Source organism: Dicentrarchus labrax, unplaced genomic scaffold (assembly GCF_905237075.1).
Source record: "Dicentrarchus labrax unplaced genomic scaffold, dlabrax2021, whole genome shotgun sequence".
Taxonomy (NCBI): Eukaryota; Metazoa; Chordata; class Actinopteri; family Moronidae; genus Dicentrarchus; species Dicentrarchus labrax.
Window position 1 is genome coordinate 15,862,219 of NW_026136710.1, and position 22,328 is coordinate 15,884,546.

Below are 22,328 nucleotides of genomic sequence, written 5' to 3' on the forward strand. Positions count from 1 at the left end.
GCTGTAAGCTCAGGATAATTTTCCATCATTACTGTGTCAGACACCCACTGCACAACTATTAATCATTATAGCATGAGGTGATTTTGTGATGGTATATCATTTCCTAACATAATAATCATATTCACAAGTAATCAGCAGTTTCATTCTGAATTACAGTGTTGCCTTCAGAAAGGAATTAAAGAAAACATGATGAAGAAAAACACCTTTCCCTTGTTTTTTAAATAAATTTGAAACAACTGAGGTGGTATTTGTGTACAATATATAAAGTTGAAGTAAACAGAGGAAGGTTTACATTGTATTTCTGCGACTGAGACCAATGCTGTGAGCATGTGATTTGACCATAAGTCCCATTGTTTAACAACCATGTCAAATTACTAACTGAAGTGAATCACTTGAGACTGGGTGAAAAGAAAACCCTCCTCTCTGACATACTTGACAAAATTCACCTCTATTTTGTGGAGACACACAAGCGCTTAGTGGGATATGGAAAAAATGAAAAAAATGTTCATCCACATTTTCACTGAACAGGCAACTTTTGTAGCGATGCTGCCCTCTATTGTTCAGTAATGTGAACAGCAGAAATAAGCACATGATGCTTCCTCACCAATGACAATGTGATTATAATGGATTAAGTAAAACCATCAATTTTCCCTCCAGAAGTCAGACCTTCCTTCTGTCTCAATCTGCTCTGAACACAATTATCAGATGTCATCGGTTTCCAGCTGTTCAAAAAACATCAGCTACAAACTATATGAGGAGTAAATCTGAGCTATCCAACAAAGACTCAGAAACAATTTATTCTCCAGCATTCTTTATTCATTCAAAATGTTTAAAAATATATTTTCACATAGGCACTGAAATAAATATTATACATCTCGTAAATCAGTGCCACTGTTTTATCATAAAAATGATATTCAAGGAAAACCCAACACAGGATAAAACAATCATGCGATCATTTAAAAAAAAATCAAGCAGTTTATAATATATATTCAAAAATTAAAACATAGGCAAAATAAAGGCATTTCTTGCAGCACCTGTACAGTGCTCTCAACTAAAATGAATTGTTATTACATTAAAAAAAAGACAAAAAACCCATACTGGCTTTGTGGTGTAACAGCAAAGATTATATCGGAGTGGAGATGATTTTTTTTCTGATTTATGTTCACTTCTTGACCAAAAACAGATTGTAACAGTAAGTGTGTATACAGTAGAAATACTCAAAGATAATAAGGCAAATTAAGTCCAAACATGAATGATATTGTGTAAAAACAAACACAAAATATAATACTAAACATGAAAATATGTAACTGTCCCAAAGTGTACTGCAGAAAAAAAAACCTGTACCTGTAACACTTTACACTGGCCTTATTTAAACAACAGCATCAAGCAGACAATGACAGACTTTATGATAGAAGAGGTGACATCTGGCAACCCCTGCGTCTGTTACAGTCAGTGAGAGTTTAAGTGCTACCGCTCTCTGAAATGTAATTTCTTTGTCACACAACTCAAGCTGTTGTTAAAGGGTGAATTCATCCAAATTATATACAAACATTTTTCACATTGTGATGTCCAGCAATGCAGATGGTTTCAGTTTTTTGCCTGGGTTTTCAAACCACTTTCTAACAAAGTCACCCCATAGTCCTTAAAAAATTTTAGAATAGTTTTTTAATATGTAAGTTTTCAGTGCTGTGAGCTCCCTAAACTAAATTCTGTTTACCCCCATTGTGCTGTGTGGCATTAATTTCAGACCACATAAAATCAAAACTAAGTGCATACCAGAAAAAGCAAGTGAAAAATTATGATTTAGAAATATAACTAAATATATATATATACACACACACACACAGCATTGTTGGTATGACATCATTGAAAAGGAGTCAATTTAATACTTATTTACTGGCCAGAATTGTATTCTGCTTATATTATATTTCACGTTTCTGTGTGTTTACATTTCGTTCCTATAAGTGAAAGCTGTGATGGGCAAATGAACTAATAAACAAACAGGAGGAGACTGATGTGGGGTGGAGATAATAAATAGATTTAGCCATAGTCGTTATAATTACTCTGGCTTCTCACACCCCTAGTGATGACACATCCTGTTTACTGAAAAGTTTACACCCAGTACTTTAATAATGATAATTATAGTGAAGGGAATGATGGTTAAACATGTTGATGTTATATATACTGGCCACTGTAAAGAGTTAAAGTGTTTGTTTCTTTTTCAAAACCACCACCTTATTTGTTCCAAAGACAACACAGTACACATTAAAGATAAAATAATTAATGCACTGTAGGGAATAAGGTTCACGCAAGATCTTTTTCAGTTCTACAGCTTAGATATTGCAGATTGATCGTTGGTTGACCTTTAACTATTTGTTAAAAAGCTTCAAACTGTGGAGGAGTTGAGACATTGCTTCTCCCAGAGGCAGACAATTCACAGTGTCCGAATGCTGAATTTCCAGTTCTGTGCATAAAATCTAATCTTGTAGGAACTGACAGATAAAACAAAACTTGACACAAAAGAAGTCATTGTTCACACAGGCTATTATGTTGGAAGAAAATCTTATAGTTTTTCAATACTTCTGTACAAAAGGAATCACAATCAACCATGAGATAACATGATCCCCAATGAAAACACCAAACCCTTGTCTGTTTCTACAAATAAATTTAAATTCCTGCTTCATGCATTGATCTTAATGGTTATGGTGCAACGTCAAGGATTATTTTCTGTCCATTAGGGGGGATCAGTTTGGTGTAGCTACATCACTTTTGACATCAATTCAGCTTTTGCTAAGAGAATTTAAGATTTACAGTAGCTCCTAAATCCTCTCAGCTGATATCTACTGTTGGAGACAGCAGACTAATAGAGGATACTGGCCTTTAACAGCTGGCCAGTAACTGATGGTTCAGTGTAAGCTAATAGCTATCGTCAGACTGCTTTTACACCTTAGCAGCTTATAGTCAGGAGCTGCTCGTAGTTAGTGGTTGAAAAACCCTTTAGGTAGCAACTTCTAACCAACAGCAAACTGGTAAGAAGTCTTTGAGAGAGAGAGAGAGAGAGAGAGAGAGAGAGAAGTTTAACTGATATCTACTGACAATTATTGGCCTGCAACCGATTGCCGGCCCATAACTTAATTCGATCAGTTAAACTTAGCCGCTGCTGGTCCGGGTCGGGCAGGCCTGGCTGTGCCTGAAGTGCATGATGTGTACAGCTGTCTGATGCCACCAGTAAAACATCACCACCACCAGTATGTGCCACACCTGGTGGCTGGCACCCAGGTAGTTCAGCTGGCCTGGGAGAGGAGAGGAAGAAAATGCTCTAAATTCAGAACATGTTGGTTTTGTTAATGCTCAAACTACAATGAGACTCTATCTGCGGATGAAGATCACTTGATATGATGGAAAGATACAGAAGTTACAGAGAAACTTTTTAAATAATATATTAAATAAAACAAATAAAACATTTTAATGTGAGGGACAAGACCTAAAAATGACTATCCTACTTAATTACTTAACTTAATTATACTTTAAGTATCTTTAAGTATAAGTTAGTATACTGACCACTGTGTGTTTTATCATTTCTAGTCTTCTTGCACTACTGTGTAAGGATGAAATGATACTGGGTTTACAATATGATTTTTTTTCTTCACAATTTTGATATTGAAGACAAATTATGACTGAAAAAGACAAAATATAGTTTCTTAATCAAATTATAGAATCTTTTGTTATTTCTGAGGTACGGTATGAACATTAAACACTAATGCTGACACCACAAAATACAACTGACACTTACATTTTCACTTTATTTACTAATAGTCAGTCAGTAACTTCAATTACTTATTCTTTCTTGTTCTGCTCACCAAAAGTCTCAATGTATTTAACACTACAGCTCCCCCCTTCAGGCCTGTACACACACAGAGATAGAAGAGAAAGACTCACCAGGGAAATAGCGTTCAGGGATCTTGGTGACGTAGAACAGGAAGGCAGACCCAGCTATCAGGTACATCACTAACACACGAGGCAGGAACAGCTGCACATACGACAAGAAGTTTGTACAATATGAATAAACATTATAAAGTCAGGGAAAGTAAGCGCTTTCATTCATGAGTGAATCGTGAGCACTTGAGGAAGACTTGGCAGGGCCCTGTGGACAAAAGCAGTAGTGTTTCCATTGCCTCGTTTCATTGATTTCAATGGGAATCAGACCCGGTGGCATGCATTATGAATAACTACATAGAAATAGCCAATCCTCTCACTGATGGTCTCTCATGCTTATAGGTTTATATATAGGAAGCATTAATGACTCTTTCATGACCAGTTAAAAACTACTTGTAGTAAGTTTAATAAAACTGCATAGAGTATACGGTGGTGTGAAAAATGGAAGTGTGCTCTCACTTTGCTTGTTGTTTTACTGTGACAGTATTTTCTTACCTGTACAACATCAGAGGTGAATCCTCCAGTGAGCCAGACCCAGTGGCACGCAGGTATCACACTTATGCCAGCCACACAGCAGAATATCGTCACCCGTATCCGTCGCCAGTCGTTGCTGAGGTAACGAGGGTGGACCTGAGCACAGAAGACGGCCAGTATCAGGGACAGCACTGTCAGCAGGTAGACCTGTCGCCAAAACTGCAAGACGGGAGAGTGACCGATTAGTCTAATCGGAGATGAAGCATTTGTTTCCTTATAACTATATCTTCAGAAAAAGGAAAAAGAATGGTGGAAATTAGGGATCAGATCATTTTTACAGCTTCATCCTATCGGCAGCACTGTGATACAAATCACCAACTTGACTGTTCGCACTTACAGCATTACAGTAGAAAGCGTAAAAGATTCCAGGTACATAACAGCCCAAGATGCCAACAGAGATGCCTGCGTAGTCCAACGCCAGCCAGCGACGGCAGGTCTTCTCTGAGCGATGGCACGAGAACAGGTGATACCCCACAGAGCACAACATGCACACCTGGGAAGAAAACACACAGTACTTTTACAATCTGGGAGATATTGTGATTCTCAATGGTGATTATTGTTTGTTTTTATGAATGTCATTTTTGTTTGCATTGAGTAAATTTTGTTCAATTAAAAAAAAAAGTCAACAAAATCTCTTTGCGACCATAATAGAAATAATGCATTTTAAGGACAATCCACATATTCACAACATGCACTTTTATGGGCCAAGGAAGGGATTTTAGGAGGATGATGGGAGGGTAACATATACTACGCTATATACTAACTGTAAATGGGAAACATACAGACTTCCAATCGCATTATCAGTTGCTACAAAACCTACAACCCAACCGTGCACGGCTAACACAGCATCAGCTGCCAATAGGGACACTGGACTATAGTACCATTACTATTGTAGCTCTTTATAATACAGTACACTGTGCCCCACCTTTACAATAGTTACAGCTATACACAGCTTACACACCTGGGTAGGTAGAGGTAATCTGATTGCACCTGTGGCAGGAAATGTGAACCTACACGAATCAGTTTGTTATGTCATTCAAATATACTGTAACACAGGATGCTGCGCACATTATTACTTATATACAGTACACACACATACATTTGTATATCATGCACACTGAACACTGTTACTGTCAAAACCCTAAATTGTAGGATCACTCTAGTTAAACAGCTTTAAATTTTGTTTCATGTCTAAACAACAGAGTGAACAACAAGGTTACAAGACTTTCTTTGATATTAATTTCCCCAAGAGACAAAACCCCGGCTTTTTTCCCTCTCTCAGTCCCCACCACGCCAAATAAGTCTTACCTGGAAGCAGAACAGTCCTATGGCGTAAATGACGTAGTCCTCTCTGTTAGCTCCGGAGGCTGGCAGTACTGAGGAGAGGTCGTTGACCCCCAGAGAGAAGAAGAGCAGGAAACCCAGAAGGTGACTCCAGATATTCACCGTCTCATTGGACAACATAAAAATACTGCAACAGAAAATAAACAAAACAAAGTTACATAAGTCAAAAAGTTCAGTCTGTATACCAACTGACATGCACCAGTATAATGCTCATATACTAGAACATGCATGACCCATATTAAGCCAGAAATTGAGCCAAATAAGTAGAAAAAGAAACATGACTGCAGTCTGAAGTCTGAAAGTCACTATTTCCAACATCACCTCCTCAGGCAGAGTTTGGATGGCAGGTGAGCCCTGTAGCCGTCTGTGATGTAGGGGTTTTCTTTGAGAAAGAGGGGGATTTGTTCGAAGGTGTACAGTCTTATCCTCTGGGGTATCAGCACCGGCCAGTGCTGGTAGCTGCCCAGCTCTATGTAGTGGGCAGTCTTCAGCAGCTTCTGGGGCATCTTCAGCAGCATCTTGACCTCAGCTCCTCTGGCACAAGGCAAGCTGGGAAGGTTAAGACTGAGTCTGAGGAGGAGGATGACGGAAAACACCGGTTAGTAAGAGGCACGACTAGATCCATTCATTTATATTGGTAAAACTAGTGACAGGATAGAGATTCAAGGGCAGGAAAGCAGTGCTAACATGTAGTTTTTGTGCCAGTGTTGGTTAACCCTAACTTACTTAAAAAGGTCAGTCAATGTGTGTTTACAGCTAAGCTAGCTCAAGCTACCTAAAAAAGCTTTTGTTTTACCACACTGTACCACAACCGCACTATGTTGACTTTCTTCTCTCTTTCATTGTGAGATAAAGCTGTTTTAAACAGCAAAACCGACACAATGACAACTGTACGTCAGACCGTTTTTGTTATTGTCCAGCCATGTTAGCAGGCTAACGTCAATGCTAGCTAACCTTGACATCAGCTGACTAACTAAACTGATCGAAAACAGGGTTACAAAGCTCACCATTAGTCGCAGTCCTCGCCCAGGCAATTCAGCCATATCCAGATGGCTATCAAGCTAACATTGAGTTAAAAAAAAAATCACATTTTGGCAAAAAAAAAAGAATAATATCCTCAGCTACTGGATAACATCAAAGAATATCTTCTTCTTTCTTATGTTGATAGTAAACAACAACACTGTACGTTACTGACACCTACTGGTGGGTGTGCAGGACTGCACCTGTAGTTATTTATTTCATTAGAAAAAATAATGTCCTGAGTTTTCCTGCAAAATATCTCTTGAATCCTGCATTAAATGAATATTTCTCAGAGGCTTGCATTTGAATCTCCCCTCTCTATATAAGCATTGCATGTTCTGAAGAGTCTTTTATTGTGGTGGTTTGAGCAGTTCCCAGTAGATCTCCACCAAAGCTGAGATTAAATTCACGCCCCTGGTTTTGGCGACAGTTTGTTTACAATCCAGATTGTTTACTGACAGTATAAGTGATTTTCATTTAATAGTACAGACTTGTGACCACACCCTAAAAAATGTAATCGGTTTTGCCTTTGATGGAGGGATTGACTGTGGTCACACAATGTTCATACTCCATCAGCAGTGGTATGAAGTAACACTTTCTCTGTTTTGTTTTCCAGTTGAGGTTAAAGCAGAGCATCACTCCTTTCTGCCATCAGTTCTTTTAGCCTGGAAGAAACAAGACTCCTTCTGGCACACAGGTATCCATCTCTGACAGGCATCATCAGTTTCCTTTAATTCCCACTTTAAGTATCTTTAAGGTTGGAAAAACTATTTTATTCTTGGTGTCTTGTTATACATATATTCTTCTATAAGTTTTTCTGAGATCATCAGCAAGACAGTTGGATTGAAAAGGCTAAACTAACTATATTAGACTGCATCTTCCATCTACATTTTAGACATTTTGTGCACAGAGAGTATCTTCTTTAAAACTAGAACCTGACAGATTTATATGTCTGCTATAGCACACTTGTTGGCATGTATCAGCATCGCCTTATATGGTATAGATATGGGCCGATATGAAAACTTTTTTCAGTCTATAAAGCAAAACAAAATGCTTGTCAGAGTGAAAGAGAAGAAGCAGCTCTCAGCAATGTCAATTAGAAATGTTTTACAATGTATATTTTAAATTATTTAGCGTGTTAAAGAATATTTAACTTAAATATTCTTTGATAAAGTTATTTGTTTAAGACAGCAGGCTTCTAAGTACCTTTGCATCATATGAGTCAGTCAGGCCGTACTTGAAACTGCGATTACACCTCTCTTTCCTCTTTTTTCACTCTATGGCTGTCCTGAACATTACTTTTTGTCTTTATTAGAAAAGAGAAGAAAGAGCAACAATTGGAGGGGACATGCAACAAGAGCCTCTGACTTGTAGTCCAACTGCACCTCAAAATAAAGCACTGATCACATAATCCATAACAGCCATCCATGAAACATCCAAGGGGGATCCATAGCTAGCACAAGATTAAACAGACCATTTGCTGACACAATGACTTTGGTATGTTATTATTTGAGTTGTGTTTACTGTCATGACTTCATCTTCCTTCAATGCTGAAATTATACCTTGTGGGAAGCACCAGGCAGTGCAGTTGCATCCCTGCAAACACAATGCAATATATAATTACATACCACAAAAGGACTCCTGGTATGTGTTGGACATCTTAAATTGATGACGTAAATGTAAAGGGGTTTGGGACATGGTCATGTTCTGATGTTGAAGAGAATACTTGGAGGAATCAATAAGGCCAGTCTTTTCTCTTGAGACGAAGGAGTACGTTTGATTTCAGCCTTTGGGAAGTCACATTATGGGGCAGACTCATGCAAGGCAGCAAATCACTCTGACATACCATGGGCGTTGTGTTAGCCTATTCAATACTGCTTTCCATCTGTAAAAGATTTACAGGATACATGATGCACTTGTTTATTCTCAAAAGAAAGAGTGGGAGAGTGATTTATGAGTCAGAGAGAAATGTCCTGTAATAAGCCACTGCTGAATTTGTTCATTGACTGAGGGGCAAATGTTTATTCAATCTGGAAACACGACACCCACTTTATTCAGATTCTAATAAAAAGGGATTCATTGTTTTATCGGAGGATCAGAATGGCTTCCTTCCTTTCTGTTTTAAAATACAGGATTATCTGGGTTAGTTATATTCAGTAATCAGAACCATCAGTCTGTCATTCTTTGTACTGCTGTTATCTCTCTCAGTCTCTATTTATGCCAACTGCTATGCCAACCAGAAGTCAAGTCCAAGATGACGTCTACAATGTAGGAAGATATGTGGTTTTGCCTTCAGAATAAAAGCATAATGGAATCAGATACAGAGTAAAATTAGATAAAATACAATGTTATCACGCATTCCTTATTTTTTGGACTCACCAGTCTAACATACATTACATGAAATGAGGTTTATTTTTGCATAATAGGAATTCATATTTACTTCATATTGTCTTTGTAGTTTATTAACTTCACTTCTATCTACATATGTGCCTAAAAATGTAGACTTTACAGTCTCCAGTGATAAAAAAAAAACAAAGTATATGCAATTCACCAGACATTATAACATGTAAGATTACTAGAATTATTATCTTTTTATTATTCCTCTATATGCTTGTGAAGTAACAACTACTGTTTTAACTTTAATTTGATATATTTAGGGGGACTTAAGTAACATCTGTCCAGGCACTATAGATAAAAAAACATCCATCCAACCAACCATTTTCGGCTAATTCTCGCGTATTTACAGCACTAATGTCCAGTGTCCCTGTTAAACCAATTAATACATATATTAATGAACATATAAACATATCAAAGCTATATAAACCAGCTGCATAGAAACAATAATGTATTACAGTAGTACGTCGCTGTCTCCAGTTTAATGTGAAGGAGGGAAGTTGTGTGTTGCGGCTGTGTGCCCTGCCCCGTTTATTTCATTATCAGCCCGCTGACAGAGGACCCACACATGTACTGTACTTCCACTCAGAACCGACTCAACATGTGAACCAGCACTGGGGGACGATGCTGTGAAGATGATGAAGGACTCATACTGTACAGCTGCATCCTGCTGACTGCTGATATGAAACGCATGGATTATGGATCGGATATGGATATGTTGCAAAGTCCTACTTGTTCTCAGTGTTTGTGTGAATTCATCGTTGCACGGCGGCGACGACGCTTCCTGTGATGGGGCGTTTGATATTTATTTTGTGTTAGACAGGTGAGTGAGTACAGATTGTTTTGTGTCTGCATGCGTGTGTTTGCTTGAGGGAATAAAGGAGCCAACAGAGACATACCAGTTTTAATTTAATATTTGTTACCTCAGTGTAGAGTCAGTCCTCTCCATGTATGGCTGTGTTTAGTTTTCCAAGTGCCTCAGCTGCTCTACTTCAGTTTGGAGTTTATTTCCATCTTTTCTGTTCTGACCATCAGTGTTTGGAGTGTATACTTGGAGAAAGTTCACTTTTGTAGCTTCTAGAGTTCCTCTCAGTGGGTTATGTTGTTGTTAAGTATGAGCAAAGTTAAGTCTTAAACAGACTTTCCAACAATAACCAAATAATCTGTTTATTTTGTCCTTGTATGTAATGTTCTTTCTCTTCCTATGGACCTGAACAAGAAACCTTTTGGGAAACCTGATGGGATTTCAAAATAAATAAATCTCCTTATTTCTACCACTTGCACTATTTCTGTTTGCATTTATTTTTAATTGCAGTTCTTCTACTCGGTGAACCGCAGGCAGTGTAGCATCAAAACTTAATTTATGCAGTTTATTCAGAAAATATACGCTTTGTTTGGTGATTAATGGACCTTCCCCTGTTTTTATACACCTGTGTTATCTTCAGGCTTGTGAATGCTTGGTGTTAAATCTTGTGTTGGGTTATATTCATGTAATGGATGAATGTGATTTATCTGTCTTTTTCTGAAGGTCAGGCAGTGTGTCGGGACACTGGGATGAGATCTATGGATTTGTGGAGCAGCTCACCAACAGGTTTGTCAGGTAAGTAAAGTGGCTGTTGTGTGCTTTTAAAATTTTGTTACAGTAATTCCTCCATTCTCTTCTTCTCTCGTCTTCTCCTCAGATTTCAGGGGTATTTATACCATAAATAGCCCAATAACCTTATACAAAACTTTATATAGCACAGTGCAAAACAGCAAAAAAAAAAAAAAAAAAGGCCTTTACATACAACCAGGCATGTTAAATTTAGTTTAGAGTCATACAGCAGAAATTAAACTAATAAAAAAAGACTATTTAAAGAGCGAGGAGTCATTATAGGTCTTTAGATTACAGTATAAAGAGTGGTAGTGAGTAGAAAAGTAGGCCATGTCTATTTTGGGGAGCAGACATCATGCAAGGCCACCAACTGCTCCAAATTCCCTCTGGGTAACGGTGCTGAGGGTTTGTGTGAGATATCTTTAGGTTTAATAGCGGGTTGCTAAATATGAGAGTAAAACATTCAGCCAGATGTTAAAGGTGGTGCTGACCACAACAAACAGTCCTGCCCCCCCTTCTCAGCCTGAAGGGTATAGGAAGGAAGTAACACTGATGGGGGTTAGGGGTACTAGTACTGTATGTGGAGATCAGTGGCTGAGCAAGGCACTGTCCCATGTTGTCTAGTGTCAGATTCAGTAGAAGAAGATGTAGATGTAATGAAACTGCTTGATGAATTACGTAATTTGATGGTTTGTTTATTTTTGTCATGTCATGCAACATGTCATGTTATATATTTGGCATTACATTACAATACACATCATTATAAGGGTATAAATGTTATTTTATATGTTAGTGTCGTCATGTTGTGTATTTCTGTGTACAAAACCCAGTTTCTGATGTAGATTTATAGATTCACAAGCTTCCTGTGTGTGTGTGTGTGTGTGTGTGTGTGTGTGTGTGTGTGTGTGTGTGTGTGTGTGTGTGTGTGTTTCAGTCCCAGGATGAGGGTTTCATACATAGTCTTTTCAGCCAAAGCAGTTGTAATACTGCCAATAACTGGAGACAGGTACAGTCCGCAGTTTTTAAAACTTCCCTCTCTTTCTCTCCTTCTCCGCTTCATTCCCTAACCCATCCTCCCCCCTCCTTCTGCTTCTCACTGACAAACAACATTGTAACACTGATAACCAGATCGAACAAAGCTCTTATCGGTCTTTATTTACACTGTGTTGACTATGTTTGGGGATCCGGATGCGCAGATCTGAGATAGACGAGGGTTTGAAGAAGCTGAGCCAAATTAAACCTGCTGGTGAAACGTACATGCATGAAGGCATGATGGCGGTAAGTACGCTCATAGTTGCCTACCAGGAAACATATTCCTTACACAGATGGTCACTTTTTCAACAGAACTGTCAAAACACAATCAACTTACTAAATTGAACTGAACTGTGGGTTAGGTGCCTTGTATATTCAGGTCCATTCTGTCATACTGCACACTGGTATATTCTTGTAGATTAACAAGTAAAGTAGATGATATGTTGTCAGTAATTTCAAGCAGTGCCAATGGGGTCTAGCAAGAGAAAATGTTTCATCAATCCAAAACATAACAAAAAGTATTGCCTGCACAGTATGTGTGTGAGCTGCAGTGAGATTTCACACTGAGTTTCATTTTCTGAATCCGTGTCTTGAACTTTCAATCTTCAGGTGTCACAGCAGATGAAGACACAAACCTCACCGTCATCCAGCATCATCATTGTTCTGACTGATGGCAAGCTGGAGGTTTACCCATATGAACTGAGCGTACAGGAGGTATCACACACACACACACACACACACACACACACACACACACACACACACACACACACACACTTTACTGAGGATAATAAGCCGTAGTAATACTGTAATTGAAATAATGATGATAAATAGGATGAAGAGTGAAAATTATACTGTGTTTGTACATAATGTTAGAAGATCATGATCATCTTTTTCCCATAAGCACTCCAGAAGTTTTTTTATGACTCTTTTCAGGTGGTTTATATTCAAGTATAGTATAAAAAGAACTTGAATAGATTTATGGAATATGCTTAGCTATTCTGCCACAGTAACTTTTATTTCCACTTTTTATTTGGTTTGTGGGTTTGTTGTTGGTGAACTTGCTCCTTTTTTGTATTTTCATGGTGTGTTCATGTGATTCATGTGTTTTTTTTAGCTTGTGTTTCATTGCTGCATAACCAGTTGCCCTCTGGGGACAAATAAAGTTTCATTTATAACAGTGTCAAGGGTCTGCATGTTGATTTTTGCATCATGTTGCATGAATTGAGCCAATTGCTGCTTGGAAGTAAAAACATGAATCACTCTAAAACGTTATAGTATGTTTTGTAGGCTATAATGTCAAGTATACAGGATTTGACATGAATTTTTTAATAATCTGCTTCTACTGTATGTCTGTAGAAGCAGAACCTGACTCAGGAGCTCACTCTTTGTGTTGTGTTTCCCAGGCTGATAAAGCCAGAGGGTTTGGAGCCAGAGTATACTGTGTCGGGGTCATGGACTTTGACCACAAACAGGTAGGAGGACTTCATTTTTGTTGTTTATCTTTACCTTTGCTTGTTTGCCGTCTGACTGCCATGCAGAGCTGTAAGAAAGAACACTTTCTCTGTTACTGTTTTCCTGTAACTGATACTGCTGGTTGTTTGAACACTGATGTTTTTTTTGTCTTTCTGTGTGTGTGTGTGTGTGTGTGTGTGTGTGTGTGTGTGTGTGTGTGTGTGTGTGTGTGTGTGTGTGTGTGTGTGTGTGTGTGTGTGTGTGTGTGTGTTTGTGGTGTGTGTGTGTGTGCGTTAGGTTGTGCTCAGAACATCAATAAGCTTTTGTTTTTGGCCCGGGATTTATTATTCCACCTTGACCTCATGGGTTAGTCAGTTTGAGTTCAACAGGAACCTCCCAAGGACAGAACAGCAAGCAGCTGGCAGGGATTGATACTTTATGGTTTGCAGTTGGTTTATGTAAAAATATGGAATAGGCTACATTTCATTTTGAGTTACCATTTCCTGGAAAAGACCTTGAGTTCTTCTTCTACAGGTATCTGGTTAGTGAAAGGGAGCAGTGTGTTAGATATGAAAACTCAGAACTTAGTAAGGATTAAACCTAATGTGTCCTCAAAGTTGTTTTCCATGAACCCAAATGCCCTCTGTTTACTGCTGAACTGAAAAACAGGCATTATCCCATAGGAAACACTGGTCTGCGGTATTTATTGCAATACTGTGATATGTGATCTTTTCTACAGTCAACATCAGGTCATACGTTATCCTTAATAACATTTACATTGCAAAGAAATAACTGTGATTACATTTGTTAAGAAATATAATATTACAATATTTCATTTAAAGTGGCATCCATAATCCCTCGCCATCAATCATTCATGCATTAGTGTTGTTTACCTTTGCAGCAGCCACAAAATCACATCTTAGTGACAGTATTGATATGCATAATAAGTATTAATAATCATATCTGAATGGCTTCAAAATTGTATAATTCAAGACCAGGGAAGTCAATGGGTTCTACTGTTTGTCTGCACGGGTTACTGACCAAGTGTATTTTGTGGTCTGAGGAGGAAGTAATTACATCACCCTCTCTAATTAGATAATGCCGGACGAGCTTCCTGTTCTGCTATCATTAAAGCAGGAGATGAAAGCTTCAGCCTGCTGTCCAGAGCTTTCATCTCCTATAAACTGACTTTTCCTCCCTAAGCGCTGCTGAAGCACTGAACTGAGACAAACAGACCTCACAGAGAGGTGGCAAGAAATGAGCACTGATATGTAAAGTTCTTCATATATGAGATGTTAATGACTTTAAAAGCAGGTGAACAGTTTTCATTTCTGTCACAGCTTGCAGAAATAGCAGACGGCACAGAACAAGTCTTTCCAGTGCTGTCTGGGTTTCATGCCCTCAAAGACATCGTCAACTCGGTGAGGTCACGTCACACTTAACAATGCATATAAACAGTCATTGCCACATGAATATAGACTTACAGCCTGAGCTGTTATCGTGTATCTCCAAACAGATCCTGAAGCAGTCATGCATAGACGTATTCACAATAGAGCCGTCGAGTGTTTGTGTGAATGGTAAGTCAGTGGGGAAGAATTTGTTTGGTTCTGTAATGTTTGAATATAAGAATGCAGAAACAATATATAATGTAGAATGCATTTTTTGCCACCCTAGCTATGGAAATGGTCTGTTGAAAAACAAAGATTGGATTGCCATGAAATCTTGTACAGACATTCCTAATCCCTAGCGGATTAAATTTTGTAATGATATAATGACTTTGGTGATCCTCTGACTTTTTGAGTGCTGCAGTAAGGTGGATATTTGTGCTTTTAAAGGACTAGTGTGCAGGATTCAGTGGCATCTAGCAATGAAGTTCAAACCATTTAAATACAGCTCGGCCTTCAAAGCGTGTAGGAGAAACTACAGATGCCATTTCTGCTAATGGATCCTCCTAAATGTTACCTTTAAGTGAAATGTCTCAACAACTATTAGATGGATTGTTATGCAATTTGGTGTGCACATTTATGTCTGCATCGGGATAATTGGTAATAACTCTGGTGATCTCTTCACTTTCCATATAGAGCCACCATCAGATGAAAATTTGAACTTGTCCAATAATTTGGTTTATGACCAAATATCTGCAAAACTGATGAAATTCCCATCAGCCTCAGCTCCAACCTCAATACAATGCGGTTAATACTAATGAGTAAATATGCAGCATGCCAGCAAGTTAAACTAAAATGTTGAACATGTTCAACATTATACCTGCTAAACATTAGCATGTTAGCATTTACATTACTGCTGTTCAATAACCATGTTGCTGTTTAATGACTGAGACAGCCTGAGTACAATGTCATAGTTGTGTATTGTGTCTGATGTTGCCCAGAGTCTTTCAATGTGGTGCTGAGGGGCAGTGGCTTCAGTGGATCCAGGAGGGCAGACAACATACTCTGCACCCTCACTGTCAATCAAAAGACATACGGTCAGTACATGACACCCACTCATGACTTACACAGTTGTGCCTCAGAGGTCAGCTGGTGTAAAACCGGCTTTTGGAGGCTAATGCTAACGATGCACCCAAGTGGAGGAAACCAATGTTACAAGTTTGCTCACCAGAGATGATAAAACGTGTGTCCAGATGGGACTGCAGTGCACTTTGGGATAACATCATCTATGAAGTGATATGTGATAGAATGTGCAGAACTTCGCTGCAGTGGAAAGTCAGAGTCATGACATCCAGAAACAAACAGTGGCTGCATTTTATTGACTTCAGCCAGAGAACAGAGGAGACATTATGAGACTGAGCAGAGGGAGGGAGAAGATCGGTCTATCTCTGTCTCATTAGTCTATTGACAGATGGATGGGAGGGGGCCTGTCACTGAGGGGACATGAAGGGGTAACACAAAACTGCATTTTTTCTTTGGTTTCTTCATCTAGCTGGCCTATTTTTATGTGCTAGAATTCCTTTCCTTTGCTTTTGCTCTGTTGCTTCATTTGAGCCCGACTGTGCTGTTTATATATATATATATATATATATATATATATATATATATATATATAACATATAATTTCCTATTTCAATTAAAGGTAGCAAGACATCCAAAAGTTAAATAAGTATGTATTTTGTTTGTTACATCCACCAATGCATTATGAACACACAGAAAATGTAACATAATAACTGTAAAATTATATAATGTACCAACATTATAAAAAAATATTGTAATGTTTTTGCAAGAAAATCTGGTCCTTATAGGCAGTGACAGCGTCTCAGAGTATGTCTTATCTCTGTTTCTTCTCAGACCAGAAGCCAACAGTAGTTAGAGATGGCCATCTGCTGTGTCCAGCCCCTGTTCTGCACGAGGTCGGACAGTAAGTCGCACACAAAATGTTCGGAACTCTGTGTGAAACTGTAAAAAAGCCTGCAAGTCAAAAAAAGGAAAACAAATAAACAGTAGCCACAACACTTTCTTAATCTACAGCTGAGAGACCACACTTGTGTTTGAACACTAAAAATAGTGACTGAAGCTCTCATTATGCATGGTCACGTGGTCTGTTTTTTGTCCTTGTTTTTCTCTTTCTAGTTTCTTAGAAAGATATCAGATTCATGAGCATTTCTGTAGAAAAAATAGAAAAAGGCATGCATTTTTAAAAAAGAAAAATGCAGTTCTGGAAAGCTGTCCGGTATGACATAATTTTATAACGTAACTACCTTGGCATTTCTCTGACAACACCAGTTCGACCCAGGCTTATAAAGACGGTGCATCATCAGCCCAATGGTGCGCAATGGTGTCACATCAGGACAACACTAAGGTGTGGCAACATTTCACAAAGCTGATGGATTAAAAATTCCTCTGTTGCAATAACTGAAAAGGAATTCCGACATGTTGAATTAAAACAACAAAAAATGATATTTGTAGGTCATCATACCTCAATTTGTCAGTTTAAATCTATCAACATTTCTTCCTTTCTTTAATCATAACACTAGGCCTGTGCAAATACAGCAGGTTGATATTAGAAACTGCGTGTTGTGTGTGTAACGGAGAGAGAAACCAGAACAATGTTTACAGTAAAACTGTGAACAGCTCAAAGTGTTGGATGAACCGAAGCCAGTCTGACCAGAATATCTCTATGGCATTTAGAGAGCGAGCCAAAGCTGATTTAACTTCACTTCAAACAGCTCTCGCTTTCTCTCTCTATCTGTCCCACGTCACCCCTCACTTTCCATCATGTCTCACACACTCTGTAACACTCCCTCCTCACTGAAACACTCATGCATAGTTTGTATAATTTCTCAGGGACAAAGCTGAAACAATCCCAGTCCAACCTCAAATGTGTGAAACAAAACAATATTTAACAGCAAACTATAATGGCAAAGAAGGAAATCTGGCCTAAAAACGATAAGAATATGAATGACTTCCTTTCTCAGTGAGTCAATGTTCTTGGAACTAATAATGTTGGAAAGTCAACAGGGAAACTGACAAGGTTACCCAGAAACATAACTGTAAGACAGTGCCTCGCAAACGGCTGATGAGCTGTTAAAGTACAAAATGGTGAACAAGTCAAACACCATTGTTCCTGTTTAGGTTGTTTAACTATAATAATCCTTTCAGTCTCAGGCCTGATTTTAGTTATGTCTCTCTCAAAGTCCTTTATTAACTTCAAACATGGATGTATATGGATTTTCTTTATCAGAATAACCAGGACTATTTGACAATAAAGATTTATTTAAAGTAAGTAGTTGCACTCAAAATTTAGAACAGATTATATATAAATGCTTTTAGAACGGTGTGAAATACTAGAGCTCATTACTACTAGCCAGTGTGATCTATAAGATTTTTGGTTAAACTGACAGCGACTATGAACAGTCCTTTAATTGCACTGATTAGATTTCAGTAAAACTTCTTAGTGCACCGTCATAAACACACACACGCACCCTCTCTCTCGGGTCCTCTGTGTATTTACCACCACACTGTAGGCTTACTGAACATCACATGTAGCTGCTTCTTTTTCTTCTTCTGATGTTGTTTTCTGTGATTCTGTTTAATAACTGCAGATCAATCGAAGTGCTAGTTAGCCTGAACAATGGACAATCCTACATCTCCGCTCCCATCACCATCTATGCCACAACATGTGTGAGTACCAATCATATAGTACAAATATACATATAAATATTAACTCATGATATGATGCTATCATGAAAGGTTGCCAATAATTATAACAGTATCAATACAGGCAATTCTTCAGTTTGCCTTTTATAGCAAAACAGTCAAATCTTACCTGTTGCGTTATAACTGAAGAGGAAAATTAACCTCTTTAAAAAGGGAAAATAAGTATCTCTGAGTAACGATACGCACCTGGCTCAGTGGCAATGTTGCCAGTAAAATGACAACACATCTCCAGGGGGATGATATAATGTGTGTCTCTGATTGGTGTGTTTTTATTGCAGTCAGATGGGACATGGGTGCTCTGGTTGCTGTTGGCTCTGTTGCTGTTACTGGCTCTGGCTTTACTCTGGTGGTTCTGGCCTCTCTGCTGCACTGTGGTGAGTTTAAAGTCTATGTATGTGCGTGTATATCTCCAATTCCGGCTTTGTGGAACCATAATTCAGTACTATTGTTATTTATGGAAGTAGCCCACAAGTTTAAGTGTTAGTGTTGCAGTGTGGTCAGGGTTCCTGCAGTAACACTTTGTCCACAGACAATGTTGTGACTGTTTATTACTTTTTTATATTGTTTCTTACAGGTGATCAGAGACCCACCCCCCTCTCGCCCACCTCCTCCACCCCCTGTCATTGTGAGTAGACCATGACTGTTGAAAACATATTTCCCCTACATCACCAGTAGGTTTCTGAAAGGGACATTTTAAGCTGGAAATTTTGATTTTACCACAAGTTGCCATCTTGGTAGTGACTGGAGTGACTCTATTTTTTGAGAAGCAGAGTAGAGACTAGTTTTTTTCTACTTCCGAGATGCACAGAGAAGAGAAAAAAACTCGAGCAACACTTCTAATATAAAAAACAACTTTATAGTGAAACCAGAGTGTTTCGTCTTCATCAGATTCATCTGGGTTTTCTATTTTTCAACAGGCTTCTGTGTAATTTTCATGATACTCAGCACAAATTGTTCCTTATGTGTAAAGGAAGATGTTCTATTGATGTTTAGTACAAATCTAAAGTATGATCATGTTGCCTCATGAACAGCAGCCTCAGTGTAGAACCTTATATGAAGCACAATTAACCAAAAGTCAAACATCTTTACATTCATAGTTAAGTTCAGGCAGGTTTAATTGCTTTGTTTGTGTACTGGTTTAGGTGAGGTTGAAGACAAAGTCCTTTTCATGTTGTATTGCTCATTGTATAATTATTTAATGGCTTTTTAGTAAAATGTGCAGGGTTTCTGAGGTTGGATAATTTTAAAAACAATTTAAGTTGTTTGTTTTAGGAAGGGAATCTTTTTTCTGATTTGTAGAACTTAGGAGACAAATTTACCTTGTTTGCAGTGTAATGTTATAAATAAGAAGTCATGTTCTTGTTTGAAAAATGTTTCACCACTGCAACAAAGTCATTCTAACTGCAGCTGTGGCTTTGTCAGTCAAGCAAACACACAACATACCTCTCTTTAAGCCTTACTCTCTTTTTAATAAAGCCTTTTTTTTTTCGCCACATAAGTCACTAATGAAGTAGTGAAATTATCTACTTAGACTATAATGATATATATATTTTTTTTAAGTATTTCTTTTGGGCTTTTATTGCCTTTATGATAGTTAAAGCTGAAGACAGACAGGAGGGGGGGCAGAGAGAGGGGATGACGCGCAGGGGATTCGAACAGCAAGGACTCAGCCTCGGTACATGGGCCGCCAGCTCTACCCACTGAGCTAAGCGGGCACCAGAAGCTAATAATATTTGAATAGATCTCTGGTGCTTCAGACTTTATGGAGGCAGCATCTACTGGCTGTTAGTGGTACTGCATCCGTTGAGCTTCAGCTTTCAGTTATTGTGGTTTCAGCATTAAATATTAAATATAAGATAGGACTGAATGACTTGGTCTAAAATGTAGATCATCTTTGTATTTTGGATATAATATTCAATAACGATTCTGTTATCATTTGAAATGTTGTAATATGCAAGGCTAGTTAACTTTATTTCTTCCTGGAAAGTTATTTCAATTTACTTTTGTTGTTTTTAAGGATCCAGAAGAAGATCCTTTGCCCAAACACAGGTGGCCTACAGTGGATGCTTCATACTATGGCGGCAGAGGTCCTGGAGGAATCAAACGCATGGAAGTAAATAAACAAGGCAAACTTCTATATTATAATAAGTTAAGTAATAATGACCAAGTGTAGACAAACACACACACTGGTATATAAATGCAGCCACTGACTTGTGTCTGGTCTGTAGGTACGCTGGGGGCAGAAGGGCTCCACAGAGGAAGGGTCACGGCTCGAGAAAACAAAAGACGCTGTGGTCACTCTGCTGGAGGAAGTGGATGAGCCCATCATACCCCGACCCCCTCCGCGACCTCCCCCGGTCTTCAACCCCCCGTCACAGTCCAAATGGTACACTCCCATCAAGGTAACATTATAGTCTTGTTAATCACAAGTCATTACTGTTCACTTTGAATTAGATAATGTTTCTCTTTAGGGCTCAAATATTGATCTGATTCTGGATTTATCACTGCTGTTCCCTTACACACACACACACACACACACACACACACACACACACACAGACAGACAGACAGACAGACAGACAGACAGACAGACAGACAGACAGACACAGACAGACAGACAGACAGACAGACAGACAGACACACACACACACACACACACACACACACACACACACACACACACACACACGTACAACAAAATGTTATGATGTGCATGTTGTATACCATTCTTTCTTAGTTTTTTATAATTTTTTATTAAATTAACCTGATTTGACTTGACTTTCAGGGGCGTTTTGATGCACTGCTGGCATTACTGAGGAGACAGTACGACAGAGTGGCAATCATGAGACCGACATCTCAGGACAAGGTAAGAAACATCAGCAATATTTCCTTCCGATAACAATTAAACTGTACGAAAGAAAACACTGCTGCTTATCAGTTTAGAATACTTTGATTGTCATTCCTTCCAGATGGACTGCCTGCAGTCACCAAGAAAATAATTACGTTTTTGCCAGTGTCACCAGTGAATTTGATTAGAAAATGGATCCACCCTCTTGACTCTACAGCGATTTGATTAGATAATAACAGAAAATAATACAGCCCAGTTTTCCCCCTCTAATTATCTTCCCAACAGACAAATAACAGCTTTCTGCATCAACTCAGTTGTTATAAATAACAGTCCAAATGTCCAACACTTGTGCAGTGCGTCATCAAACGGGCTGCAGGCCCTCCAGTGATTTAAGATTGTTTTCTTGTTACAGTATTTGATGATCTGATTTTGAGGGTTCATCTTCACATTTTGTCCGTCTTTGTGAAGTGTTACATTGAGCGAGCTGATGGAAATATTCTAATTAAAAGCCACCATTTTGAACTTTAATGTCGTTTGCAATTTCATACTGACTTTGACACAGCTTTGAAGGGTGCTGCGTTTTCACACTGCGGTCAAGTGTTTAAATATAGATGCATTTTGGCAGCATTCTTTTAGAGCAAGAAACTGGCTCCTTCATATATGAAGAAGCCACATTTTGCTTGTTTTGAGGGCTGACATTTAGGCTTGCATTTATGCTAAATCTGATAAATTAAACACACAACACCCTTTGTTTGATGTGTTTTATGTGTATTATACTTTATATTTGTCTTTTGTTTGTCTCCAGGGCCGCTGCATTAACTTCACCAGAGTTCAGAGTCACTGATGTTCAAACATGAGGATCAACACTTTTCACTTTATTCCATTTTTTTTTGCCAAAGATGACTAACATGTACACTTAGAGATAAACGTTAGGAGTCAATGTGTATTGTAAATAAATGTCTTTACTTATATTCTGGTGTTGTTTTTGCATTTAGAAATCTAT

At 38.4% G+C, this 22,328-nt stretch overlaps 2 protein-coding genes across 5 annotated transcripts; one reads left to right on the forward strand and one right to left on the reverse strand.

The window, feature by feature from the left end:
* Positions 1–794: 794 nt before the first annotated feature.
* Positions 795–6,332, reverse strand: LOC127370284 (progestin and adipoQ receptor family member 3). Of its 2 annotated transcripts, none has more exons than XM_051412219.1 (6): positions 6,136–6,332; positions 5,779–5,941; positions 4,808–4,963; positions 4,432–4,566; positions 3,940–4,030; positions 795–3,293 (listed from the first exon to the last, which is right to left on the reverse strand). In XM_051412219.1, exons 1-6 carry the CDS (start codon positions 6,330–6,332, stop codon positions 3,151–3,153), a joined length of 885 nt encoding a protein of 294 aa, XP_051268179.1. In that variant the 3' UTR covers positions 795–3,150. The 2 variants fall into 2 exon arrangements, with proteins under 2 accessions (XP_051268179.1, XP_051268178.1); XM_051412218.1 differs by having other exon boundaries at positions 4,432–4,629.
* Positions 6,324–22,296, forward strand: LOC127370282 (anthrax toxin receptor 2). 3 transcript variants are annotated; one of them, XM_051412217.1, is made up of 19 exons: positions 6,324–6,412; positions 7,451–7,531; positions 9,818–10,051; positions 10,757–10,828; positions 11,757–11,828; positions 12,019–12,100; positions 12,464–12,568; positions 13,261–13,329; positions 14,650–14,730; positions 14,826–14,886; positions 15,696–15,791; positions 16,609–16,678; positions 18,363–18,441; positions 18,756–18,851; positions 19,052–19,102; positions 20,495–20,590; positions 20,706–20,879; positions 21,263–21,343; positions 22,131–22,296. In XM_051412217.1, the coding sequence occupies exons 3-19, from the start codon at positions 9,927–9,929 to the stop codon at positions 22,167–22,169; spliced, it is 1,449 nt and encodes a 482-aa protein (XP_051268177.1). In that variant the 5' UTR covers positions 6,324–6,412; positions 7,451–7,531; positions 9,818–9,926; the 3' UTR covers positions 22,170–22,296. The 3 variants fall into 3 exon arrangements, 2 of the variants coding, with proteins under 2 accessions (XP_051268177.1, XP_051268176.1); XM_051412216.1 differs by lacking the exons at positions 6,324–6,412; positions 7,451–7,531 and having other exon boundaries at positions 9,761–10,051; XR_007886183.1 differs by lacking the exons at positions 6,324–6,412; positions 7,451–7,531; positions 22,131–22,296 and having other exon boundaries at positions 9,759–10,051; positions 20,495–20,603; positions 21,263–21,325.
* Positions 22,297–22,328: the final 32 nt, after the last annotated feature.